Source organism: Mobula birostris, chromosome 15 (assembly GCF_030028105.1).
Source record: "Mobula birostris isolate sMobBir1 chromosome 15, sMobBir1.hap1, whole genome shotgun sequence".
Classification (NCBI taxonomy): Eukaryota; Metazoa; Chordata; class Chondrichthyes; order Myliobatiformes; family Myliobatidae; genus Mobula; species Mobula birostris.
This window is the reverse complement of record NC_092384.1, coordinates 46,527,254-46,553,148: the sequence shown is the minus strand read 5'-3', so window position 1 is coordinate 46,553,148 and position 25,895 is coordinate 46,527,254. Positions and strand designations below refer to the sequence as shown.

The following is a 25,895-nucleotide window of genomic DNA, read 5'->3' as shown; positions in this document are numbered from 1 at the left end:
GTGTTTATGGTGCAGTAACTGAAGTATTAGAGTGGGGTTTGAGGGCACTGACTAGAATTGTTTGTCAGATTAACCGCCCAGGGGAAGAAGTTTAAGATGGCGTGAAGTTTTTGTTTTAATAGCCCTATAGCCCTTTCCATCCTTCTTAAATAAAGACACAATATTCAGTACCCTCCAGTCTACTGGCACCTCACATGAGAAGGAATGATGTTATCTAGTGTAAATACAGTTGATTTTACTTTTGCTTCATTACTAACCTGAATGCCCACCCTCTCTGCCACTGACATACTAGAGTTGCTCTGTGTCCTGTTTGCAAGATGCTCCACAGAATATTTGGATTTTTTCCTCTGTACTCCCTAAACTTCTATCTTCCCAACTAAAGGTCAAGGGCAAAAGCTGTACGAGAACCCTGTCACTTTTATGCTTTCTTCCAAATGAACACGAGCTGACTTGAATTTAAATAATCATTCTTTTATTGTTACCTTGGAAATTCCAAGAACTCCCTAACGATCAGAGTTATGGGGATACCTTTTTCACATGGAATGTAGCAGTACCAAAAGTCAGCACATCATCACTTTTCATAGGCTTGGATGTTCACATCCAAGAATAATATAATATAAAAAATAAACTTAACTGCATCCTTTAATACTCCATTGAAAAATATATATTTTATTTCTTTTAGCTTACGATGTCTCAACGTGTCTGCAAACAATCTGGAATCGCTGCCTGTTAGCAGTGATACTGAAGAGAGTCTCAGTATGCTGCAAGAACTTTACTTAACTGGAAACAACTTGACTGATAAGTATGTATCAACACTGACTGGACATCCACGCCTTCGAGTACTCCATTTGGCTTACAACCAACTTCAGTCATTCCCAGCCAGGTAAAGCACTATTTCTCTTCATACATCCAGCACTCAGTGGCTGTTTAACCAATATTGACAGAATCCTCAGTCTTAGGTTTGAAACTCATCCAAACATAAAGTAAATAACATGCGTCAATTTGAAGGAGTGGATAGGCTGTTCCCAAATACGGATGTCATTAGTCAATAATCCTTTAGTTCAAGCCCAGTTGTTTTCTGCCTGGCTATGGGAAGCTAACTGAAAGAAATTAAATTAAATTATTGAATATAGGTAGCTGATCAGTAACTTCAAAGCAAAAATGTTCATATAATATGATATGCACATGAGGGGACAAATAAAGAACAGAATGACACGCTGTAAGGTTCAAATTAACAGTGGCTGTTGATTGTTTGAAAGATAAACATTGATATAGACAATTTGGGTTAAAGCACTATTACTGTAAATTCAATGTAATTTTGTGTAATATTGAATAACAGTGTTTTGATAGCTTCCATGTCTGAATAACTGGTAGACTATACTGGTGTAGATTATGTAACAATTAACATGTTAGAGATTGAAATTGTCATAGTAATTATCATAGGGAGTGATGGAGAAGGAGCAGTGAAGTGAGCTGGGGACAGTGAATTATATGCCCAGCTTCAGCATGCCAAATAAAGCTGAACAGATAATAGAATTGTTTCCAGAGCATAGCTGAGTTTATTTAGCAGAAAACATTCCAGGACCTTGTATGTTATTGGGCCAATAGATTCTGGACATCAGTCTACGTTACCAAGCCAGAGATGACTCTTGATGATTCATGCAGCTGAAGTCCCATTATACTGCTCTCAATTATATTACATCCTGGAATACCTCTTGCTAAGTAGATTGAGCTATACCCTGGAAGTGGCGACAGGGCAGGTTTGTTGCACAGTGGCAGATAGTGACCCACAGTGTAGAACTGCCCAAGGAAGTTCTGTCATTGTTCATCTTGAAGCTTTGCAACCAGAACTGCACCGAATGCTCCAAATGTGGTCTCACCAATGTCTTGTATAGTTGTAACATAACATCTTAACCCTATCGCATTACCCCTCTGCCTTTTCCAAAGAAAATAATCCCAGCCTCTCCAATCTGTCATTATAATCATAGTCTCTCATCCCAGAAACATTCTCTTAAATTTCCCCTGGATCCTCTCCAACATCTCCAATAATGAAGTGACTAGAATTGAGAATGACTAGGCTGAGATCTGACTAGTACTTAATAAAGATTCGGTATCATTTCTCTCTTTTGTATTCTTTGTATCGGTTGATTAAGCCCAGAATTATGCTAGCTTTTCCACTTTCTTGATCTCCCTGCCACTTCCAATGATTTGCACCAAATGTCCCAAGTTCCTTTTGATCATGCACATCTTTTGGAATGTATCCATTATTCTATATTACTTCTCATTTTCTCACCAAAATACCTCACTTCAGATTTATCTGCATGAAACTTCAACTCTCACACATCTGCTCGTATGATGAACCTGTCTGTATTCTGCTACAATCTATTGCTGTCCTCTGTTACTAACACGACTGCCTGGTTTTGTGGCATCTGCAAATTTGGAACTTATGGCTTGCATTCCTGAGAAATACCTCTTTTCACCTTTCTCCAGTCTGGAAAACAGTTATTCATCGTTACTCTCAGTTTTTCTCAAAGCAACTTTTATCTGCATCCATGCAATGTTTATGCCATGTACTTCAACTTAACTGAAAAGCCTGCTAAACAGCACCTTACCAAAAGTATTCTAGCAATTTTTGTACACCTGCATTATCCTCATCCACTCTGTTACCTCATCAAAAAAAAAGTTGTATCAAATTGGTTAAACATGATATGAGTTGTTTAATAAATATCAGCTTCCCTTAATTAATCTATTTTCTTCACTATGGTGAATAATCCTGTCCAGAATCAATGTTTCTTAAAGGTTTCCCACCAGTAAAGTTAAGCTGGGTCATCCTTCCTCTATTTTTGGAAAAAGAGAGTAACATTTGCCACTCTCTGGTCATCTGACACCCCTGCTTTATTCAAAGAACATTGAATGACTACCGTCAGTATTCCTGTGATATCCTCCAATACTTCCCTCAGATTCCTAAATACATCCCTTTAATCCATTACCAGCCAGAAGACCAGGCCTAATTGATAAGATGGAAATTGGTTTAATGAATCAAGTTGCTGCTTGAAGACCTGCATAAGATAAATATAAAAATACACCAAGTCCTCAATATCTCCTGACTTGTCTGTAGAAATGTGTATTCGCAAGGTCAGCTGTGTATCACTAGGAATGGTGAGATATATCATGTCCGAACACGTGGTCTTCATTAAATCCTCTTTGCCGTGATATGTGTTGCATTTGATATAGTGTTTCCTGACAAGTAGTGAAACATGCCACTGCAGCTTGTAAAGAATTTGTTATATCCATTAACGGTTTGACTGTTGTATGTTATGATGTCTTAATCTTGTTGCCAACAGTCTTGGATGTATTCACCTTTGCTATTGCTAGGAGCTCTGTGGATAATAAATAGAATATTTAGTGGTATAATAAGTTGAGACAAATCACCACGAAGTTCATTTGTTGTTTGGGGTGAATTCAATGTAAAGTTTCAAATGTAAAGCAACCACTTACTAATCACACACAAAATGCTGGAGGAACTTAGCAAGTCAGGCAGCATCTATGGAGAGAAATAAAGTGTGGACACTTCCCTCCATAGACGCTGCCTGACCTGCTAAGTTCCTCCAGCATTTTGTGTGTATCACTCTGGATTTCTAGCATCTGCAAAATCTCTTGAGTTTATGCTTTACAAATCATTAATAGCTGGTAATGATTTAATGATTTTAAAAAAGTGGTATTCAAATCTATTAACTACTTCTATTTTTTTCTTATAGTAAACTGTCAAAGTTAGAGTTACTAGAAGAACTGAATCTAAGTGGGAACAAACTGAAGGCTATTCCTACCACCATAACCAACTGCAAGCGATTGCACACACTCATTGTTCACTCCAATAACATTGCAGTCTTTCCAGAGATCTTACAATTACCTGAGATCAAGGTGCAAAATATGTTTTGAATTGTTCTGACAAGTGTTTAATGATACCGTATTCAACCCACCATGGCTATTTGTTTACCCAGAGCTTGGTATAATTTTACACAGATATCATTTAACGTTCTTTTATAGTCATTGTTGTTTTCTAATCATGGATCCAAAGTTTGGTTAAAAAATGGCCTATAATGCATAATGGCATATTAACATGTATTAAATATAATTGCAGAGATGCATTTATAAGTTGGAAACTGGAATTTTTAATAGCTATACAGTATTTGTAGATATACAGTACTGTGCAAAAGACTTAGGAACGTAAAAGAATTCTGTAGAGTGAAGATGCTTTCAAAAGTAACAAAGTTTCTAAATATCAAAAAATCTGTAAAGAACAGTAAACAATTAAAAAAAAAACTAAATCAAATCAGTATTTGGTGAGACCGCCCTTTGCCTTTAAAGCTGCATCAATTCCCTTAGGTATGCCTAGTGCAGTTTTATATATAAAGAAAAATTGGCTGGAACGTTGTTCCAAGCATCTTGGGGTACTTGCCACATTTCTGCTGCAGACTGTGGCTGTCTTGCTTGCTTGCTTTCTCTCCAGCTAATCTGAGAAGGTCTGAATGCTGTTGAGATCAGGTCTCTGTGGAGGCCATACAAGCTGTTCACTGAAGATATTGTAGTTCCTTATAAAACCATAAGACATAGGAGGAAAATTAGGCCATTCAGCCCATCGAGTCCATTCTGCCATTTCATCATGGCTGATCCCAGATCCCATTCAACCCCATACACCTGCCCTCTCACCATATCCCCTGATGCCATGACCAATCAGGAAACTACAACTTTCACTTTAAATATACTCATGGACATGGCCTCCACCACATTCTGTGGTAGAGCATCCCACAGATTCACCACTCTTTGGCTAAAAAAAAAAATTCCTCCTTACATGTGCCCATCAATTTTGAGGCTGTGCCCTCTAGTTCTGGATGCCCCCAAAAGAGGAAACATCCTCTCCATATCCACCTTATCCAGTCCTTTCAACATTCGGTAGGTTTCAATGAGATCCCCCTGTATTCTTCTAAATTCCAGTGAGTACAGGCCCAAAGCTGCCAAACTCTCCACATATTTTAATCCCCTCATTCCTGGAATCATCCTCGTGAACCTCCTCTGGACTCTTCCCAATGACAATACATCCTTTGAGATAAAGGGCCCAAAACTCTTGACAATATTCCACGTGTGTCCTGACTAGTGTCTTATAAAGCTTCAGCATTATCTCCTTGTTTTTCTACATTCTATTCCCCTTGAAATAAATGCCAACATTGCATTTGCCTCCTTTACCACAGAATCAACCTGTGAATTAACTTTCTGGGAGTATTGCACGAGGACTCCTAAGTCCCTTTGCACCTCTGATGTTTGAATCTTCTCCCCATTTAGATAATAGTCTGTGCTTTTGTTCCTTTTACCAAATGCATTATCATACATTTCCCAATACTGCATTCCACCTGCCACAGAACTAATAGCGGTGCTGGACTTCAGATTTACAAGGGACATCAGTTTGGTGTATCTGTCTGTTGTGCTCAGTTTCCATGGCTGACTGCCACATTTCAGATTCTCAACCCTGCGTGTTTCTTTGTGCTTTTTCAGAAGAGCTTGAACAGCACATCTTGAAACTCCTGTCTGCTTTGAAATTTCTGTTTTGGAGAGACCTTGCTGATGCAGAATAACCACTTTGTCTTGGTGCTATGCTCACTATTGTCATGGTGTAAGAATAGATGATTTGAAAGTTAAGCTGTTACTTCTGCAGCAGTCCTTTGCCCGGTTTGATTCCTCCTACACCCGTTTCTGTTTCAGTTAATCAGTTTAATTCATTCAACTCGTGTCATTCAATATTGAATTAAATTGACTTTATTACTTACATACTTCACATACGAGGAGTAAAAATCTTTAAGCTACATCTCTGTCTAAGTATGCAATGTGCAGTTTTTAGTCATTTGTAATAAATAGTATATACCACAGGATAATATAACATAGAAATATAATTGTATCAGTGTGAATTAATCAGTCTGATGGCCTGGTGGAAGAAGCTGTCCTGGAGCCTGTTGGTCCTGGCTTTTATGCTGAGGTACCATTTCCAGAATGGTAGCAGCTGGAATGGTTTGTGGTTGGGGTGACTCAGGTCCCCAGTGATCCTTCGGGCTCTTTTTACACACCTGTGTGTATAAATGTCCTGAATAGTGGGAAGTTCAGATCCACAGATGTGCTGGGCTGTCCGCACCACTCTCCTGCGATTAAGGGAGATACAGTTCCCATACCAGGCAGTGATGCAGCCAGTCAGGATGCTCTCAATTGTGCCCCTGTAGAAAGTTCTTAGGATTTGGGTGCCTATTCCAAACTTCTTCAAACCATCTGAGGTGAAAGAAGTGCTGTTATGCTTCACCACAAAACCAGTATGTACAGACCACGGGAGATCCTCGGTGACGTGTACGCCGAGGAACTTAAAGCTGTTCATCCTCTCAACCCCAGATCCATTGATGTCTATAGGAGTTAGTCTGTCTCCATTCCTCCTGTAGTCCACAACCAGTTCCTCTGTTTTTGCAACATTGAGGGGGAGGCTGTTTCCTTTAACACCACTGTGTCAGGGTGATGACTTCTTCGCTGTAGCCGCCTCGTTATTATTTGAGATTAGGCCGATCAATGTATCATCAGCAAACTTAATTAGCAGATTGGAGCTGTAGGTGGCGACACAGTTATGGGTATACAGAGAGTAAAGGAGGGGGCTTGGGACACAGCTCTGTGGAGCATCTGTGTTGAGGGTCAGAGGGTTGGAGGTGAGAGCCCACTCTTACCACCTGCCAGCGATCTGACAGGAATCCATGATCCAGCTGCACAAGGCATGGTGAAGGCCAAGGTCTCGGAGCTTCTTGTCGAGCCTGGAGGGAACTATGGTGTTGAATGCTGAACTGTAGTCCAAGAACAGCATTTTCACATAAGCATCCTTCTTCTCCAGATGTGTAAGGATGGTGTGTTGAGCTGTGGCTTGTGTGTCATCTGTCGATCGGTTGTGGCAGTAGGCAAATTGTAGGGGGTCCAGTGTGGGTGGTAGCATGCTGCAGATGTAGTCCTTGATCATCCTCTCAAAGCATTTGCTTATTATTGAGGTGAGTGTGACAGGATGCTGGTCATTCAGACATGTTACCTTGGTCTTTTTAGGTACAGGGACTATGGTGGATGTTTTGAAGCAGGACGGCACTCTACACTGGGAGAGGGAGAGACTAAAAATGTCTAAACACACCTTCACAGGGCCATATACCTACAAAGTAGTCAAGTTTTTATTTGAGAAGTGGCCTATTACTTAAGATGTTACTTTCTTTATTGAAATGCAAAAAAATTCTCTTAACATTTAATTTTTTTGGAAAATTAATGTCTTGAAATGTAAAATTTGCTCTTTTCTCCTGACGTGCTAATGCAGAAGGCAAAAATAAACATGAAACAAAATTTATATTGAATAAAATCTAGGGTGCATAAGTCTTTTGCATAGTACTGTATACCATGACATTTGACCATTAACAAAGTCTATCTCTATTGAAGAGACATGTATTATAAGCTAATTGTTTAGTTTGCTAGCTGGACACACAAAGGTAAAAGCATTCCCTTACACTTCACAATATTGGATCCCTTCTAGTTTCTAATTATCTGCTTGGTGATTGTTACTGCCTGTTTCAATCTTTCATCACAGTTGAGGACTGTGCATGATGGCTTTCTGAAAGACATAATATTCTTATATAATTTGCATTTGCATTATTATCCAGTCTGATGCAAGTGAAAACTAAAAGCACCTCTCTCTGCAGAAGATTTAAATGGTAAAATGGCAGCAAAACTATAATCATGACAGCCTACAATAATATGCACTTCAAGTCAATATTCCTCAAGTATTCTATTTTGTTTTCCTTTTAAGTTACTTATTTGTAATAACTTGCAGACATCCCACTCTGCAAAAACTCATTTCAGGGAGGTAGCACCATCAATTTGCAGGAGACTCCCGGGAGAGGTGGGATGTCTGCAATAGAGTCGCTCCTTAGCAGCTGGCCAGCTAGTTTAAATAACGTTAGCTGTGCTAATGAACGAATGACACCTGTTAAACTCACCTCAACATGTCTTTTACAGTCTTAACCCACCATGGGCAATAGAAAAGTCATTGTTGCAAACAGCATAGCGAGCAACACTGTCATTATTTTGACCCCTATTAGGCAGGGGTACACTTTAGTGTAGTCTGGGGTGACGTACGTTTTATATTTTTTTGGAACACTCTGCCATGGCGTGTGCGCGTGCTCTCCCTCGCTCTCTTGTCACTGGCGCGCTCTCAAGCGCTCTCGCTTTCTTGCTTGCTCTCTCTCTCTCCCTCTCTCACTCGCACGCTCTCGCTTGCTTTCTCTCTCGCTCACCTTCGCTCTTGCGCACTCTCACTTGCTTTCTCTCTCGCTCTCTCATGTGCTCTCTCTTGTGGTCACTCTCGCGCTCTCTCTTGCTTTTCTCTCGCTCTCAAAAAAATTGATTTCCGTGATATTGTATATAATTTGCGGGCATCAGGGAGCCACTATTAATATGCGGGAGACTCCCGGAAGTTCCGGGAGAGGTGGGATGTCTGAACTTGTATTAAATAGGTGCCAAGCTTGTCTGTTGGTCATTCATTCTCTTGCTGCTCTGTGACTAGTTGGTTAAGCAAACATTATTATTTGCTCAAATCTGGTACAAACGTCCTGACTAATCTGCTTAATCCAATTTCCTTCATCCCATTTTAGTTGGTTGACCTCAGTTGCAATGATCTTACAGAGATAATGATACCTGAGACCCTTCCAGCCACATTGCAGGAACTGGACTTGGCTGGCAACCCAAATCTTGTTCTTGACCACAAGACCTTAGAAATATTCAGGTAAGTGTAATAATTTTCATTCCCAAGTATAGGTTCAAGCAAAAATAAAAATATAGTCTGGAAACATTCAGTGAGTTGGTTGCAGGTGACATTTCATCTTCATGAATTTTCAGTAGTACCAAAAAGCATTAGAATTTTAAAAAATCTATAAAGTTATTTGAAACAAAACAAAGCGTAGACATAAAACAGAAAAAGTGAGAGTCTGTTATTTGCAAAAGGATGGGATTGATTACATAACCTAAGTAACATCTATAGAAATAAAACAGGTTCAAGGATATATAAATGTTTACAATATATTAGCTGAGGGGGGAGAATGAAAGGACATACGTTGTGTGGAACTCATACTTAACTCATAAAAATCGTGGTACGGACCATATACCAAGTACCAAGAGATTGACTCAATAAGTATAAACTTAAATCTTCTTGAATTCAAACTTGAATTCCACTCAGAATAGCCCTGATGAATCTTTCCATTATTATACTGTACAGAGTCACCATTTGATGGAAATTAAAGAAACCCCAACTCTTATTAACACATCTGTAATTCAGTTGCTGTGATAACACCTTTGTTGTCTTCAACCAAGTTTGATACACTTGGGAGAGTTACTTTCCTTAAATCTATTTGTTTTAAAAATTTGGCTTAGTCCAATTTGTGTTTGGAATAAATCAGAAATGTTACAGTAATTTTGGAATTAAAATTGTAACACTGTGGAGATTTTTTTTCCTTTTTCTCCATGTTTGAAATAAGCAAATACTCAATACGTTTGAATGTAATGAATCAGAGATATGTTTACCAGATGAATGGATTATTAAATTTGTGTTTGGCCTCCAGGTATTTTTGGTAACTTAGAATTACCTGCACTTTGTCCTTGACTGCAATAACTTGCAGATGTATGACTTCTGTTGAAATGTTCTGCAAAAGAACATTGTGTATTGAATGCTGTATAGAAAAGTATGGTAATGAAAAATTGATATAAAAGTGTACATTTTGATATTGCAGTCATATCACCACCCTGAAAATTGATCAGAAGCCTCCTGCATGTAATGATTCAGTTGGACTTTCGACTCTCTGGAATCATGGGTATTCTGAAATGGCAGGGCACCGAAATAAGTAAGTACATCAGCAATAAGCTTGGTTACGGTTTGCTCTTTCAGTACTGCTGGTTTGTTTGCCATTGCCCTATGGGACATTCTTTTCCCCCTCATTTTTCAATTTTCTATTGCAAACTTCTGCTGAAACCTCCCAAGTTGCAGTTTTCATTTCCTTATTCTTCCTAGTCTCTTCAAGGTCAATATCTACCTACTGTCTACATATTCAGTTTAATATCATAAGATAATGGATGCATTTCAGTAAGACAGCATAGGGACAGCTAATTTAAATGGCATGCTTTCAATGGGTGAGCGAGAACAGGGAACTGAAGGTACTCGTTCACTAATCCTGGAAAATTTGCAGATCAAATTGTTAACATTTATGATACATTTGGCCTTATAGGAGCATTTAATTTAGAAACAAGGAAACCATGTTCAAAATTATCTTAGACTATTGTTTATAATACTGAGCACCAGATTTGTAAGCATCTCGAAGCTTTGGAGAGAGAAAACAAGAAATTTTTGTAGAATGATACCAATAAAGGCAGAACTTTCAGATACATGAAGAGATTGGAGCTCAGATTGTTTTTAATCAGGATTACAGAGTCTCTCTTGCCAGAAGACCCACTGGCAGAGAAGTTTAGAGCAGATCTTCAGAGCTTCGAGGGATTTTCTCAATGTGAGTAGATACAAGTCATTTCTTCTGCCAGTGGGTCTTCTGGCAAGAGAGACTCTGTAATCCTGAGCAATTTCTGTCATTCTAACAGGTGTACCCACTTTTTTATTTGGTGACTTTGTATTTTAAAACTATTTTTGTTTATAAGAATGAAGTAAATTAATAAATTTTAACATTTTTATCCTGCATAATATGTACAAAGGTTTTCAATCAAAGTTGAAATGATAACGTTTTATGCGTTCTATTCATTCTAAGCTGATAACTAGTCTGTATGCTCACGGCAAAGGCAAGTCTTCGGATACATTGTCCATTTGTTCAGGCAGCCTTCAGTACCAATATATATGGAAAGTATTACTGGCCTCTGTCAGGACAGATGAAGTAATAAAACAGATTGAGACAAAATATGGAAGTTAAACAGAAACATATTCTTATACATTAGGGGTGTGTTACAAAACATCATCCTCAAAATTGAGAGCAGCATGAGTAAAACACATTATAGTCAGAGGTTATATGTCTAATGCTATCATAAAGAGCCACTACTTGCTTTCAGCTGGTCGGTTATGCTTTGAATTTATGTTCAGGCGAATAATATATGCAGAAACTTGTGAAGTACAAAAGATCAGAAGGAACTTTAAAGCAGTGATACAAAAGAATTGAAACTACAATTTTTATTCATAATTTATAGTCACAAATAAGTTGCTCACTACACAGCATGTTCAAGTTGCATGAACAGTTAGTTTCTCTACAGTACATATATTTTGTTACTTTAATGGCATTAAACTTAAGTAAAACAAATAAATCAAACTTTGAATAATCTTTCAGTGAAATGGGAAATCAAATTGTGTCAAAACCTAGTATTAATATTCCAAAATATATTAGAAGTCTGACAGTTTGACATCAGACTGTTCATAAATCCTGATGGTTTGGTTCACTCATTAGTCTGTAATGTGAGCCAGGAATCCCAAGTGCAGTTAGGATTGGGATCTGGAACACAGACTATCAGTAATATGAATGGTTTTTCAGTAGAGTTGGGATCTGGAATGCTTATAATTCACTAATATGAAATAATCTGTTCGGATACCAATCCGACTAACATTCAATGGCACAAACATCCAGTAGTCTGGAAAGTTTTGTCCAGAATTACCAATATAACAAAGGTGCAGGTAATGGAAGTTTTATTCTATCAGTATTTGGGAAGTGTTAAGATTTTATTCTACTCTATTGATTAGTAACTAATATTTTTATTAAACATGTACTTTGGTATTTCCAGACTCTGTCTTTCAGTTCTTGCCCTGGATAGTTTTGGGGATAACCCAGAAGCATTATACGGACTGTTTGATGGAGACAAGAACATGGAAATTCCTCGTTTATTGCAGTGCACTGTGGGAGATGTATTAGCCGAAGAATTGCAGCAGTCCTGCGTGGACACTGTTTACATGACTCACACATTCCTCGTCTCACACAGGTGAGAAATATGCATTTGCACCATCTGATATCAAGATCCATCTATTCCATTTACAGTATCTTAAATAGAGAACCTTTTAATTGTAAAATACTTTTCATTCCTGACCTTTAGAAATAAATTTGATACATTCTGTCTGTAAAGTGCTGAAGATATGAGTTGGATGCTGTGAATAATTCTGGAATTTGCTATTGAACAGTGGCAGTGTAGTAGACAAAGCAGTTCATGTTATGAAATATGATGGGAGACCATAGTGTAGAATGTATTTATCAGATATAAATCAACACAGTATCAACTACTTTCTTTTCATGTAGTTGTGTGTTTAAAAACCAGCTGCTACCAATTGAGTTACTGAGTTTCTTAGCCAGAGTCTAAACCTACAGTATAACTGGGAACTGAATGATTTTTTTCAATTACATTGTGCCATTAATTGGTGTTCCAGGGTGTGACATTAACTTTTAATTTCTTTAAGTAAGGAGATGAAACATTGTTAATTTAATCAATCTTTTAGAGATTATATCACATCATTTCTATTACTGATTTTATTTTGACTCTTTTCTCTTATGTTTCTACCTATTATGGGCAATATTGTATCCCAAAGCTAAATAACTAATATACCACTGAATCCAAAGCTACATTTCGTTTTCTGTTTAATATCGGAGATCTTGTACAAACATTACTACAGTTCCCCTTGTAATGCTTTATTTTATTTTTAAGAAAACTAGGGATGGTGGGACAGAAGTTGAGTTCTTCGTCTGTGTTGTGTCACATTCGTCGTGATCCCAGTGACCACAGTAGCTACTTCACTCTTACTGTGGCTAATGTGGGCAATAGCCAAGTAGTGTTATGCAGAGATGGGCAGCCACTGCCACTTTCAAAGTTGTTCAGTCTTGGACAGTGTGCTGAGGAACTTGGAAGAGTGAAGCAACAAAAAGCCATTATAACTGAGGTTAGTTTCAATATTTCCAATATTTTTAACCTGACACAGCTACATTTTTAATGCAGCCTTCCTTTTGCTAATGTTGGAATATGTATAATGTACTGTATTAACATTAATATCTAAAATAGAAAAGAAAAACTGGAAGCATTAATCAGTTAGGCAACATCAGTAGAAAGAGAAACAGCTGATGTTGCAGGCTGGAGATGCTGTATCAAAATGAGAGAGAAAGTAATTCCAGTATTTGTGTTGCATTTCATTTACATCTAAAACATTGTATTATGTAATGCTGTTTGATACAGGTTCTGATATCCCTTTAAATTGTGCTAAATAGTCTCTAGTCGTCTTTCTGTCAACTCAGCTGGAGCTGAAAATCTTGTCATTGCTTTTGGCCACATCCTTTGCACTCTTGACTAGCCTGTCTCTTTCTGCTCTACATAAATTTGAGGTTAATGATAGCTGCTACTCGTGTAACTATCTTGCATCAAATCTTAGTTGCTGGTGAACGCAGCAGGCCAGGCAGCATCTCTAGGAAGAGGTGCAGTCGACGTTTCAGGCCGAGACCCTTCGTCAGGACTAACTGAAGGAAGAGTTAGTAAGAGATTTGAACTCTTCCTTCAGTTAGTCCTGACGAAGGGTCTCGGCCTGAAACGCCGACTGTACCTCTTCCTAGAGATGCTGCCTGGTCTACTGCGTTCACCAGCAACTTTGATGTGTGTTGCTTGAATTTCCAGCATCTGCAGAATTCCTGTTGTTGTTTGCATCAAATCTCGTTTGCCCATCACACCTTTGATCATTGGCTTACACTAGCAACATTTTAAACAGTCTCAATTTTAAAATTATTATCCTTGTTTTCAAAGCTTCCCTTCTGCCTTATACTTCGAGTTTTTTGGCTCTTTGAATTCTGACTTGAGAATTCCAGAACTTACTTGCAACACAATTGCTATTTTGTCTTTAGCTGCCTGCACTCTAACTTCTGGAATGCTATCCTTCAATCTCTCTGCCTTCTATCTTCCCTTCTTTCTTTGAAGTGCTCTGTAAAACATATCTCTTTGATAGCTTATAGTGTGGTTCAGTGTCAATTTTAGTTTGGAAATATTTCTGTATAGGATTTGAAGATGTGTTGCTTTTTTGAAGATGCTAAGCAAATGAAAGCTGATGAAGTTGAATTGTTTTATTAGCAGTAAAACATTTACAGTGACATATTTATGCATTTTCCCCTTAGGACAATAAAGTGAATGGTGTTACTTCTTGTACCCGTCTTTTGGGCTGCACCTACCTCTTCCCATGGGTCCTTCCCAGACCTCACGTCCGCACCATATCACTTACCGCTCAGGATGAATTCCTTATCTTGGGTAACAAGACACTCTGGGAAAATTTGTCCTATGCTGAGGCAATAGAAGCTGTTAGGACTGTGCCTGATCCTTTAGCTGCAGCCAAAAAACTTTGCACCCTCGCTGAGAGCTATGGCTGCCATGATAATGTTGGTGCTGTGGTAGTGTACTTGAATGTTGGGGATGATAACTGTACATGTGAAGTTCAAGGAGTTCCATTAGCTAGTCCAACTGTATTTGCTCCTATTAACATGTCAGTAAAAGATGGTACACATTTTTCTGGCACCCCATCATCCAGCAGTGGGATAGCATCTGAATTCAACAGTGAGATGTCTGCTTCTGAAGTGAGCAGTGAAGTGGGGTCTACAGCATCAGATGAGCAGCCAGCCACAAGCCTGGAAGCTTCTACAATCCCTCGTGCCGAACGTCGCTGCAGCCTCCATCCGAGTTCTTCCACCAGTGTTTTCCAGCGACAGCTATCTAGTGCAACATTCTCCAGCAACCACTCAGATAATGGCCTTGATAGTGATGATGACCAACCAGTAGAGGGAGTATTCTCTAATGGCAGTAAGCTGGAAGTAGAGGTGGATATCCATTGTGTCCATTTCCAAGTTCCAGGAAACTCCAACGTTTCACAAGGTCATGATGAGGGATTATTTGTCAACCTTTCTGGGGATGACAGTCCGCAGTCATATGTAAAAGTACAAAAACAAAATGATATAAACAGTGGGTCGTTGTTAGTGAGTAACAAGGAAGGAAGTGATATGAAGAAGTCTTCATCTGCATCAAACCTACAGGGTAAGAAATTTTCAAATGGATCTGTGGTCCCTCTTGAAAAAAGCCACAACATTATTGAGGTGGCTACAGAGGCACCAAAGAAAAAATTTGGATATTTTGCTGCACCTGCACAGCCAGACCCAGAGGACCAATTAATTGTGCCGCCAGACCTGGAAGAGGAGGTGAAAGAGCAAATGAAGCAGCATCAAGATCCTATTTCAGAAGCTGAATCGGAAAGAGACCCTAGATTTACTCAACAGGAGGTCTATGACACAGCACTGTAACACAGTATTCTTTCAATGGAATTACACTGATGTCAAAATGAGGGTTAGGATAGTACTATATTAGATATTTGTGCAAAATATAATCACATCATCACTAAATATTATTTAAATTGTACATAAAATAGATTACAAGATGCTTCAGCATTCGTCAAAAAACAAAATCTATTGTGTGGTGTTGGCTTTGACCTATTGAGATTGTTATCTTGTGATGGTTTTAGGTTTTCATTTTCAATTAAAGCTGCATTATCCTTCTCATAATATGAACAAGTATTTAAAAATAGTTTTCTAAAAAAGATGGCATCCAATTATAGTTGTGGTTGCCTGTGTAAAATGTTTACAAAGTTTCCTTGAGTTATAAATGAACTGCATCGAAGTCCATTTTGTTAAATTAAAAAAGAGTAGCAGCTTCCCTAAGTAGGTAGTGACATTTTCAGTGGTTTAAGTTTTTTTTGCACTTTGGTGAGAAGACTTGCATCCTTTCATCTCGGGTAGGCAGTTTACCTTTAACCAAAATAAACAGCTTGAAATCTGCAGATTTTAAAATCAATAATGCAAAATGACCGTAACCTGTCTTAGATCTTTTGAGATGTTTGGTTGCAATGTCTGTCAAGGTTGCATGGCTCTCTCTGCCCTACTTATAATTTTTGCTGCTAAGCTCTCCAAAGAACTGAGCAACCTTTTCATTCCTCCTGGTTTAGGAAAGATGGGCTTAATGTTTGTAAACTTAAATCTAAGTTGAAGCACATTAATACTGCAGCTTTGAATTTAAAATACAAACATCTTCCAGGAGCAGAGAAGCATCTGTGTACAAATTGGCTTTAGAATATGCTTTGTTTTTATTATTTCATATTGCAACCAATCAGTGCAATTTGGCTCACAATTTTCCTGGAAAAATCTGTCCTCTGATTATAGCTGGTAAGGAAAACTTGGCTATAATTTACATGTTAGAGAAACTGCAATTGTTCTTACTCATCGTTATTTGTCAGGAAGTCTGTAGGTCTGCTCAGAGGATTAGACACATGTGCTTTGTATAATTAAGCATAATTTAATTGGTGGCACATATCATGTAGTTTGTAATATATTTATCAGAGGGTAAGAAATGTTCTTGAGTCACAGAGGTTTTGTCAGTTAAAATCATTTTAAACAAATCTATTTAAAACATGCTGAGGTAGAGGAGCAAAGACATTTTGACTATAGTCTTTACTATATTTAATTGTACTTAAATCTTATTTTCTACACGTTCAAACTAGGCAAGCAAGACTTAAACTTTGTTCAGACAACACTTTATTTCTAATGTAGGTGACAACATCATCTGATGTTTTTGTGCAATATCATCAAAGAGTTATTTAAGCAAAGTTAACTTTATTTTACTGCCCATGTGAAAGCTTTAGCTTAGCTGTGAAAGCTTTTAGCATTTTCAGATTTTATTTCTGTTTTCCACATCAGGAGAATTTGCTTTAGCAAGGTAAAATTTTGCTTTTATGGGCTGATTGATACAATGGCTGTTTTTGTTTGCGTGCAGGGAAAAGCTGAGATCCTTAACACCAACTGTGCATGAGATTGTGAAATAACATCAGGAAGTACTGTTTTTATTTTGGGTCTATAACCTTTTATCAGAACTGAGGAAACATGAATATAACAAAGTTTAAGTTGGAGAGAAAATTGGGTGGGAAGAGAGATCAAATGAAGATTAAGTGATAGAAGTGGTGATGATCCTGGCTGAAAGAGCAAGGTAAGACTGTGGAGTAACAAAAGATCTGTGGTGAGGTCTACATTGGAGGAACCTTCTCAAATCTGAAATTACAAGAGGGAAAAGTCAGCTGGTAAAGTGAGATACAAATTTGCAAAAACTGATTAGCTGGATTTGATACTGAGTCTTGAGAGCTGTAATCTGCCCAGCCAGAAGATGAGATGTACTTCATTGGAACAGTGTAGGAGACTAAAGACAACCAGCTGCAGAGTAGCTGTGCAGTGGAAAATTCATTGAACAGGCAATTAGGAGTTCATAGTTAGCCTATATGTAAGAGACCAGCAAGAGCCAAACTACCCACGTGACCTTCCTTTTGATCTGCTTGCTCTGAATGCCCAACCAATGAGAAACAATTGACACTTACTGTCACAATGTGCCGGGTGCTTAGCAATGACGGAGCAAAACTAATTTCTGTTTCTGGTATTAATTTGCTTCTGTAATAAGTCTGATAGGATTATTTAATCTAGAAAATTGAGAATTGTCTGCAGTTTATAATGTTAATAAAATGACAGTGGCCAGAAGTTAAACCTTGAAAAAGTATTCCACCCATTTTTGGTGCAGTTAGGCAGCAGCAGCACCAGATTTTGTCCTTGAGCTCACAGCTGTGAAGAAATGATGAGGGAAAATAGGAAGGGGGGGGAATCAAGGTCATTAGAGTTAGAGGAGCACAGTGCTGAGTATTCCTCCCCCCCCCACATACTCCACACTGTAGATTGATAAAGCAGTCAAGTACACAGATGCTATGATTAGCGCTGCTTACCTGCAAAAAAATGCAAGCCTCTTAAATCAAGGTGCAAGAGTGTGAATATCAAATTCATGTCGCAGGGGAATCTTTAATTCATGCATGATTTGCAATTTGTTCTCTCTCACGTGCCCATCAAATCCCCTTTGAATTTATTTCTATTAACCTATACTAAAGGGTCATTTATAACAACCGGTTAACCTACCAGCATATCTTGGGGATGTAGGAGGAAACTGGCGTATCCAAAGGAAACACATGCAGTCACAATGGATTTGAGGAATGCAGACCAACATTTAAGGAGTTGTTCAGCTGTATTACATAACACATCATCAGGTCTAACCTGCCTCTATATGAAATGTATAAATTTGTATCCAAATTCCAGCATATTGATGTGTACAGAAACAATGTCCTCTGAACATGAACTCCTGTCAATTTCTCACAAATTAAATTTTTTTGATTTTTTTTCACCAAAAGGTAACTGGTAGGGCAGGAGAGATTTAAAGGATTTCAGCAGCAGGTGAACTGAACTATGTAAAGACAGACCTTTTACATACAGAGGAACAGATCCTCGTGATGATCAGAATCTGAACCAAGGTGCAACAGAATTCATGGTTATGAACAATTGGCCTCAGAGAGAGACTAGAATTGTTTTAAACTTCTAATCCTTAATTACTATGAATTTTTGCTCATTTAATATGATTTGTTCTACAAATTTTTGAGTGGATTCAGGGAATGGGTGGTGAGGTAGCACCAGGGCTGTTGTCAGTATCTGTGCAGGAATTAATTTGGTTTTTATATGATGCCCTAAAGAGGCTGCTTGCAGTCTTAACTATATGTAAATACACACCTGTTCTGCAACCCCTCAGGGCAGAGAATTTTTTCCACTGCCCTCAGAGAAGTTTCTTTGTACCTCAGTTTTAAATGAAGGCATTAAGAGTGTTTTCATTTGAGATAACAATTTCAATAGTGAGGAGGGGAAGTACCAAAAAGGATGATCATCAGTTCCAAGATATGTGGGAAGATGGGTAGTCAGCTGGTTGAAGGGTAAAATTTCCTCGTGACAACAAAGAAGGGGGCTATTTGCCTCATAAGGACTATGTTAGCTCCTACCAGAAGAATTTCATAGTCCCATTCCCCTTCTGCTTTACATGAAGTCCTTGCATAACTGCATGGATGTACCTCCTAAAAAAATTTGACAATATTTGGTTCCAGGTACTTACTGAATCAAATACAATTGGTCTCTCTATTCTAAACTAAGAAGAAAAAAAATCCTTGATTTCCAACTTTTGATAACTATTCAACCAGTTCCCCTGGTAAGAAGATATAGTTTGGTGACACCTTACTTCTGCCTCAGATTCAAAATATACAAACTTGTATCTGAAGATCAAAGAATTAACAGACTACAGATAAATAGGGTATGACATCGCATTTTGTCATCTACAGTAGAAAAATTATGGAAACAATTTAGGATAAAATAAATCAGAGTGAATGCTAATGAAACTTATAGTTGTGGTACCTTTATAAGTTTCCATTGAGGTTTAAATTTGCACAATGTGTCTAATTCCATGAGTCTATCTATGGCATATAAAAGGTAGTTGGACCAAATCAAATGGATGCAATTGCCTTCTTGAAAAAAAATTGAAGAGCCTGCCTTACAAAATAGAGCAGCACAATATTATTAAGAAATGAATATTGTCTTGTATTAATGTGATATTTGCAGGCTGAAACATAGGTATTAATCCAAGATCTTGTAAATCCCACCTACTTGATTTTTAATCTAAATTTTTCATGACAATTAAGCTTTTGTTCATTTTTGTTAATCGTTCTGAGCACTGAGATTTTTTCTTACATAGGTATTATACTGTATATGTGACTGCCAGCACTGAATGTTGCATCTAGCAGGAACCATGGCTTGTGCAGGGTAGGATGATCTGGCAAATTTGGATCTGGGATGAGGAAGAATTTAATTGATGGATAAAATAGCCATTATTTAAAGTGCACATAATTTGACGTTCTGCAGGGGGAAAGACATTAATGGTTCAAATGAACTCCAATTTGTAGCTTTATAACCCTCTGTATTACCTATCCTCATAGGAATTATATATGCTGGGTTAGATCTGTGCACCTACAAACATTTTCACTTATACATTGCATTAAACTTAGTTTATTCAATGGGTCTTAAGTGTATACACAGAGAGAGGTTATTTTGACAACTGAGAGTCTATAGTCTGAAGTGTTTTACATTACCATAGACATTGATAGCATCAAGGAATCAAAAGCTTTCCCATTATAATCTGCCGATGAAACAAAATGTTTAGCACTGGGTTATAAAACAAATTGAATGATGGTCAATTTTATTAAAGTGTAATGCAACAGCATATTCCAAAACTCATTGTAAATACAAAGTACACAAAATGTAATGAAATTTCTAATTTTTTATGCAGCAAATCTTATTGTATCTAAAACTAATTTGTACATATTGTAGCATATTCAGATGATACTGAATATGCCCATATAAATTATATATTGAGTATTGATTTATAAGGTACAGTATTTAATAGTATTTAATTCAAGCAAACTTTCTGCTAACCAAAGCAGGAAGATGATATGTATTAAGTTTGTCATTCACAATTTTGAAGTAGACGTTTAGTCCTTGTACTGAATTGCAGAATGGTACAAAGCACTGGAATTTAAGTACTAATTTTAAAATGTGTTAATTTGTCCAAACAGCTCTTAGGTCTGAAGAAAGTCTCATCAATTTTGAAGCTTTGTTCAGTATTGTTTAAGTTTGTAGTATTGGCTCCAAAGGCAATTATTTTTGACCTTTGTTCCTTTTCTTTTACTGTCAGAACCTGCTAGATGTTTCTCCTATCCAGATCATGTGAAATTTAAAGTATGTTTCTCTTATTAATCAGATTTTTACTTTCATTCTTCCCTGGACACTGAACTGAAAATGCTTCAGGATATTATGCATGTGCAAATTGAATGAAATATGCAAAATGTAAAGTTTGGCTTCACAGGAAAGAATCGAAGATTGAAAACAGCTTTTGTTCGGCCCTTAATTTCTTCGTGTGTAATAACAATTAACATTTAAACCATTCTGCTTAATCATTTTTTGTACAAACTATGAAAGGAAAAACATAACTCCTAGGAGTGATTAAATTTATTGTGACTTAGTCACACAAATTTACTAATCTTCTCTGAGAGAATGTAGCCAATTCAAAAGCATTTTACTGTGAATAAGGCAGCACTTTGCTCAGTCCAAACAAGTGTTAAAATCTTTTTCGTTTTTAAAAGTGCTTTTTGTTTATTTGTACATTGTTAATTTTGAAAATTAGCAGTACTTCAGACAATGTTTCCAGTTGAGACAATCAGATCGGGTAAGAATTAATTTGCCATTTACTAGGGAGATTTCTTGAAATTATTTCTATAGAAATTACGTTGCTCTTTAGACAATGTTTTGTACAAATATCCCAAACTGAAATACTTAAGTAATTACCTACAAATGGTATTCTTAGTAACCTGAAATTTTAATGAATTTTTTAAATGTATGGATGAAGTTTACTGACTGCATCCAGTTAAGTGGAAGTAGTGTTATGATACAAATGAAAGGATAGAAGGGTTTCTGGTTCCAAAGTGAACATGCGAGATGCTGCATTTTGGAGGTTTAGATAATTGTGCCACTAATAGCTAGTGCAGAGTTATGTAAACCAGTGGTTGATGAGGGGACAATTCCATGATGTAGCACATCAACCATCCACTCAATTAGTATTCTGTACTGATTTCATAACTTCTTGGTTTAAAATAATTCCTATAAATTATTCAGTAGTTTAATAAGTGATCAATATGTTTACTCAAGGTTAAATGCACACATATCAAGCTGTTGCAACAGTACATATTTACTAAAATTAAACAGAAGCCCACAATTATCATTTCTAGTAATTTTTCTCAGTAATGCAGAAAACGAGTATTTGAAGGAGCTAAAAAAACTGACAATTTAAATTACATTAATTCTTCAAAAACTCTTTCTCTTCTGAAACTTTAGCACTTGATTTCAATGCAGATTGAACTCAATTTTAAAAATTAAGCCTTTAAACAAATGTTCAGGGAAGGCATCCCTGTGGGTGAGAAACTTCAGGCTGCTTACATTTGACCACTTTGGATGACCAAATGGCATGAAGCAAATTTTGCAATGTTTTTTTTTTGCAGTTATATTGGTGATGCTGAGATAACAGTAACCAGATGTTAATTTTTTTTGTAATTATTTCACTTTATCTCATGCCTCCAGTCCACCCTCCTGATTTTGCTGCACTTGTGTGTATGATGTAAGAGAGAAGTTATATCAATTGGTGTTTTTCACTGTTAAAGGTTTTTATAAATGCAGGCAATTGTGATGGAAAAAGTCATAATTAATGTCCATTAAACACAAATTATCACACTATCATTTCACTTTGGTGGTCATAAGTCTGTTGCGAACCTTTGAGCTGCCAGTTCAATTTATCTGGCCTGAGTGCCTTTGGATTCTGTCAGTGATATTATGTATAATAAGGCTAACTTACATTAAAATAAGATAATTTCTTTATAGAACAATACAAACATGTGTACAATACATTAACTGTACTTGGAAGGATGTTCTGACATGTAGTGTTTCTTGTAAGTGGTTTGCACTATGAAGAGGTTAACCTCAAAATTCACAGATTTATGGCAACGTTGGATTGCTTGGAGCTATAGATTATTTTGACACTTCTGAACACAGATTTCACTTTTTGCTGGAACAGAGATGTGTAAAATGACTTTCCAAGTCCTCCTTTCTTTGTCAATAAAATAATAAAGCATGTTTCTCAATCAACTTTTAAAATGACCTGCTAATGTGCAAGAAATGTTTTGATTACAATTTATACCAACTTGCCAATTTTCTGTTGTAATATTTTAAAATGCATCATTTTGATAGTGCCATATTCTGTGTGTATTGCTTTCTGTTCCTGATTCCATGTATATAAACCCACTTCAGTTGGAAAAACAATTGGATCGGAGAATTCTCTGCTATCTAATCCATTGCAGACAAATTTGTTCTTAAATTATTAAAGAATATGAATATTAATATAAAAATTCCTCCAGAATTTGACTTTCATTTAAAATATCCAGCAAATACACAACATCCATGAATCGTAATATTTTGTGCAGATAATTTGATATTGGGACTGTGCCAATTTGTTTACTTTTTCTCAGTTTAAAGATACCTACTTTTATCACTAATGTGCCTTACACACAGCTGCTGTAGACATTATAGTAAAAGGTTTGTTTTATTAGTTGGTAGGTAATGGTGATTTTTTTTAAAAAAACATCACTGAATTCAAATTTTTACTGGCATTTGTATAATGCTTTAAAAATAGAAAAATCTGTTGTTTTATAAAAATATAATTGGACAAGAAGATAGAATTTATTAGGAGTGAATAAAAACTTGGCCATGTAGATGAATTTTCAGGAGGATTAAATGGAGGAGATAAGGTTTAGACAGGTCATTCACAGTGTGTGTGAAGTTTAGATGATTAAAGTTACGGTTTTAATTGGGTAAATCAGGTAAAGGGAGTTACACAGGCCAGAAGTGGGGAATTATAGACTTCAGGGAGGAAAGGGGATAAAATACACCATGATCACATTCATAGGATGCCATTTATACCTGGATTAGGGTCATTTTAGTGTTGTGGTAGTGAAGTTCAAATTTAGTTGAGAGGAAGAATATAGCATGAATGTTAGGGTGACATAGAGAATTTTAATTTTCTACTGGGGGGGACAAAGGTACTGGAGATGCTAGCGGACAAAATGATTGTGAAAAGATCTTGAGAGATTGGAAAGAGCTGAAGGCTGATGAGGATTTTAGGCTTGATTCAGGCTGAGGTAGTTCAATACAGTTTTGGTTTCAGTCAGAGTTGTCAAAAAAATCTGAGATTCTTGTGTGGTGAAGGTGACAGTGAAGAAAGCAGGATAACAGTTTAAGGAATAAGTTGCTACCAGGAGAGGGAACTTGCCTTTTATTTTCTGATAAATGTTAAACTCAACAGAAAGGAGAAGCGATTAAACAAATTAATCGACAGCTGTGGAAATGTTCATGGTACATTTTTTGAAGTTGTACTACTTGTGTTTGCTTAAGAGAAAACAATGACTAAACTGCAGAAAATGTAAAATCGCCATCTATACATAATGCAGGAAGCAAGATATTTCTGTAACATTTAAGTATATATTACACAATTTAGTTTTTATCATTAAAATCGGTACAGAATAGATAAAATCCTTCAGTTCTATAGGTTAAGTTTCTACTTTTAAGTTGTGAAGTTCTTGCTTTCTAATGTGGTCAGCTAAATAATGTAATATATACTTAATAGAATTAAACGTCATTGATGCTGCTTCAGGCAAATGCTTTTTGCTGTCCTGCACTGAGCAGAACTTGTTGACCACCACCTCCTCTTACCCTCAGTTTTGGAACAATTCAAATACTCAGACTTTTATATATAAACACATGAATATATCAGTTATTCATTTTTTACAGTACAGGTAAAGTTATTTACCACATTGCTTTTATTTATTTGTATACTGCTCAGTGTATAAGATAATTTTTGATTTTTGATTTCATGGGAAATTTCTTTAAAAATATATTCTTTGTTCTCAGTACACTTTGCCTTCATGTGGCTATTATCCTGGAAATTTACACAAGTGGGGCATGCAATTAATGCTACTGTGATTGTAATTTATGTAATTTTAATTCATGCAGTGGTCATTTTGCACATGGTTCAATCAGGACTGAAATATATAAAATATTTTAATGTATATGTATTTTAGCATGCAGAGTTGTGCATAAAATGTAATAATGAAATCCTGTTCTGTTATTAGTGTATTTGTTTCTCTGTGCACATCATTGTACAGATCTGAAGCACTTTGGAGAACTGAAGATAGGATTTATGTGGTTCATTGGTTCCCTTAGATACCAGAAGATGTTTCTTAAAGATGCTGCTATAGATTCTGGAGGATCCATCTGTATTTTTGATTACTTGTTCAGCCAAAGTAGCAATAAAGATTTATACTGCATAAAATATATGACTATGAAATTTTATTCACAGCTAAATTTATAATACATGGCAAGAGTTTACAGATTGTCCCATAGGGGTCATCTGAAATTGAATCCTAATTTTTTTTTTCATTCTCTGGTCAAAATACTAAAATCAACAAAAAAAAGGCTGCTTCTAGTTACAGATCACAAAATATAATCTGGATTGGGGAATGTCAATAACTACCAGAAAATATAACTTGGTAGTATCACAACATAGTTGTTCATGATTTTGCTTGAGTCATGAATGACATGGGTGCCAGACAGTGTGAGAACCAACACAACACAGAAAAACAAATCAGCACACAGCAGTTACTGGAATTCTGAAATGAAGGATAATACTGGCGAAGTTTAACAAATTAAGCAGGATCCGTGCAGAGGAAAAATAAGTTGCATCCTGATAGTGAAGTATAAAGTTGCATCGTGGGGCGAAACATGAAATGATGCTTTCTACAGCACTGATCAATCCTGTAATTAGTACATTGTTACTGAAAGGGGGAAGCTCCAGGAGCATCCCCACTGTCAATGGCATCTTTCGTCACTGATTGGGCCACAATAACCCAGATGAGATTTGTTGTGTTTTTGTGAATAGGATATATCTAGGCAATTTTCCACATGGCCAGGTAGATGTCAGTATTGCGTTTGTCTCAGAGGATTAAAGCTACTGTGTGTTAAAGCTGTTCAGAACAACCGCCTAAGTGCTGATATGCAGAATGGTCCATAATTTTTGTTGTATCCAGAACCCTCGGCCAATTATTAATATCACATGGAGTGAATTGATTCGGCTAAAGACTGGCTTCCACAGTGATGAATGAGAAAGCTGGTGTGAGTCATCTGCTTGACACTTGGAAGTGAATGTTTCAGAGGTTAGCCTTCACGTGCAGGGCTCCACCTCCTACAAGTAAT

At 36.9% G+C, this 25,895-nt stretch overlaps 1 protein-coding gene across 2 annotated transcripts in view; it reads left to right on the top strand.

Annotated features, from left to right (window-relative positions):
* phlpp2 (PH domain and leucine rich repeat protein phosphatase 2) overlaps nucleotides 1–24,965 on the top strand; it is a 122,994-nt gene extending 98,029 nt beyond the window's left edge. The window contains exons 13-19 of one of the 2 annotated variants that reach the window (XM_072279715.1): nucleotides 683–883; nucleotides 3,759–3,921; nucleotides 8,706–8,836; nucleotides 9,837–9,947; nucleotides 11,872–12,066; nucleotides 12,781–13,012; nucleotides 14,226–24,965. In XM_072279715.1, the coding sequence (XP_072135816.1) occupies nucleotides 683–883; nucleotides 3,759–3,921; nucleotides 8,706–8,836; nucleotides 9,837–9,947; nucleotides 11,872–12,066; nucleotides 12,781–13,012; nucleotides 14,226–15,395 (2,203 nt within the window). In that variant the 3' untranslated portion in view covers nucleotides 15,396–24,965. Of the gene's footprint in view, nucleotides 1–682; nucleotides 884–3,758; nucleotides 3,922–8,705; nucleotides 8,837–9,836; nucleotides 9,948–11,871; nucleotides 12,067–12,780; nucleotides 13,013–14,225 lie in introns of those variants that run through there. The other variant, XM_072279716.1, reaches the window with a different exon arrangement.
* Nucleotides 24,966–25,895: the final 930 nt, after the last annotated feature.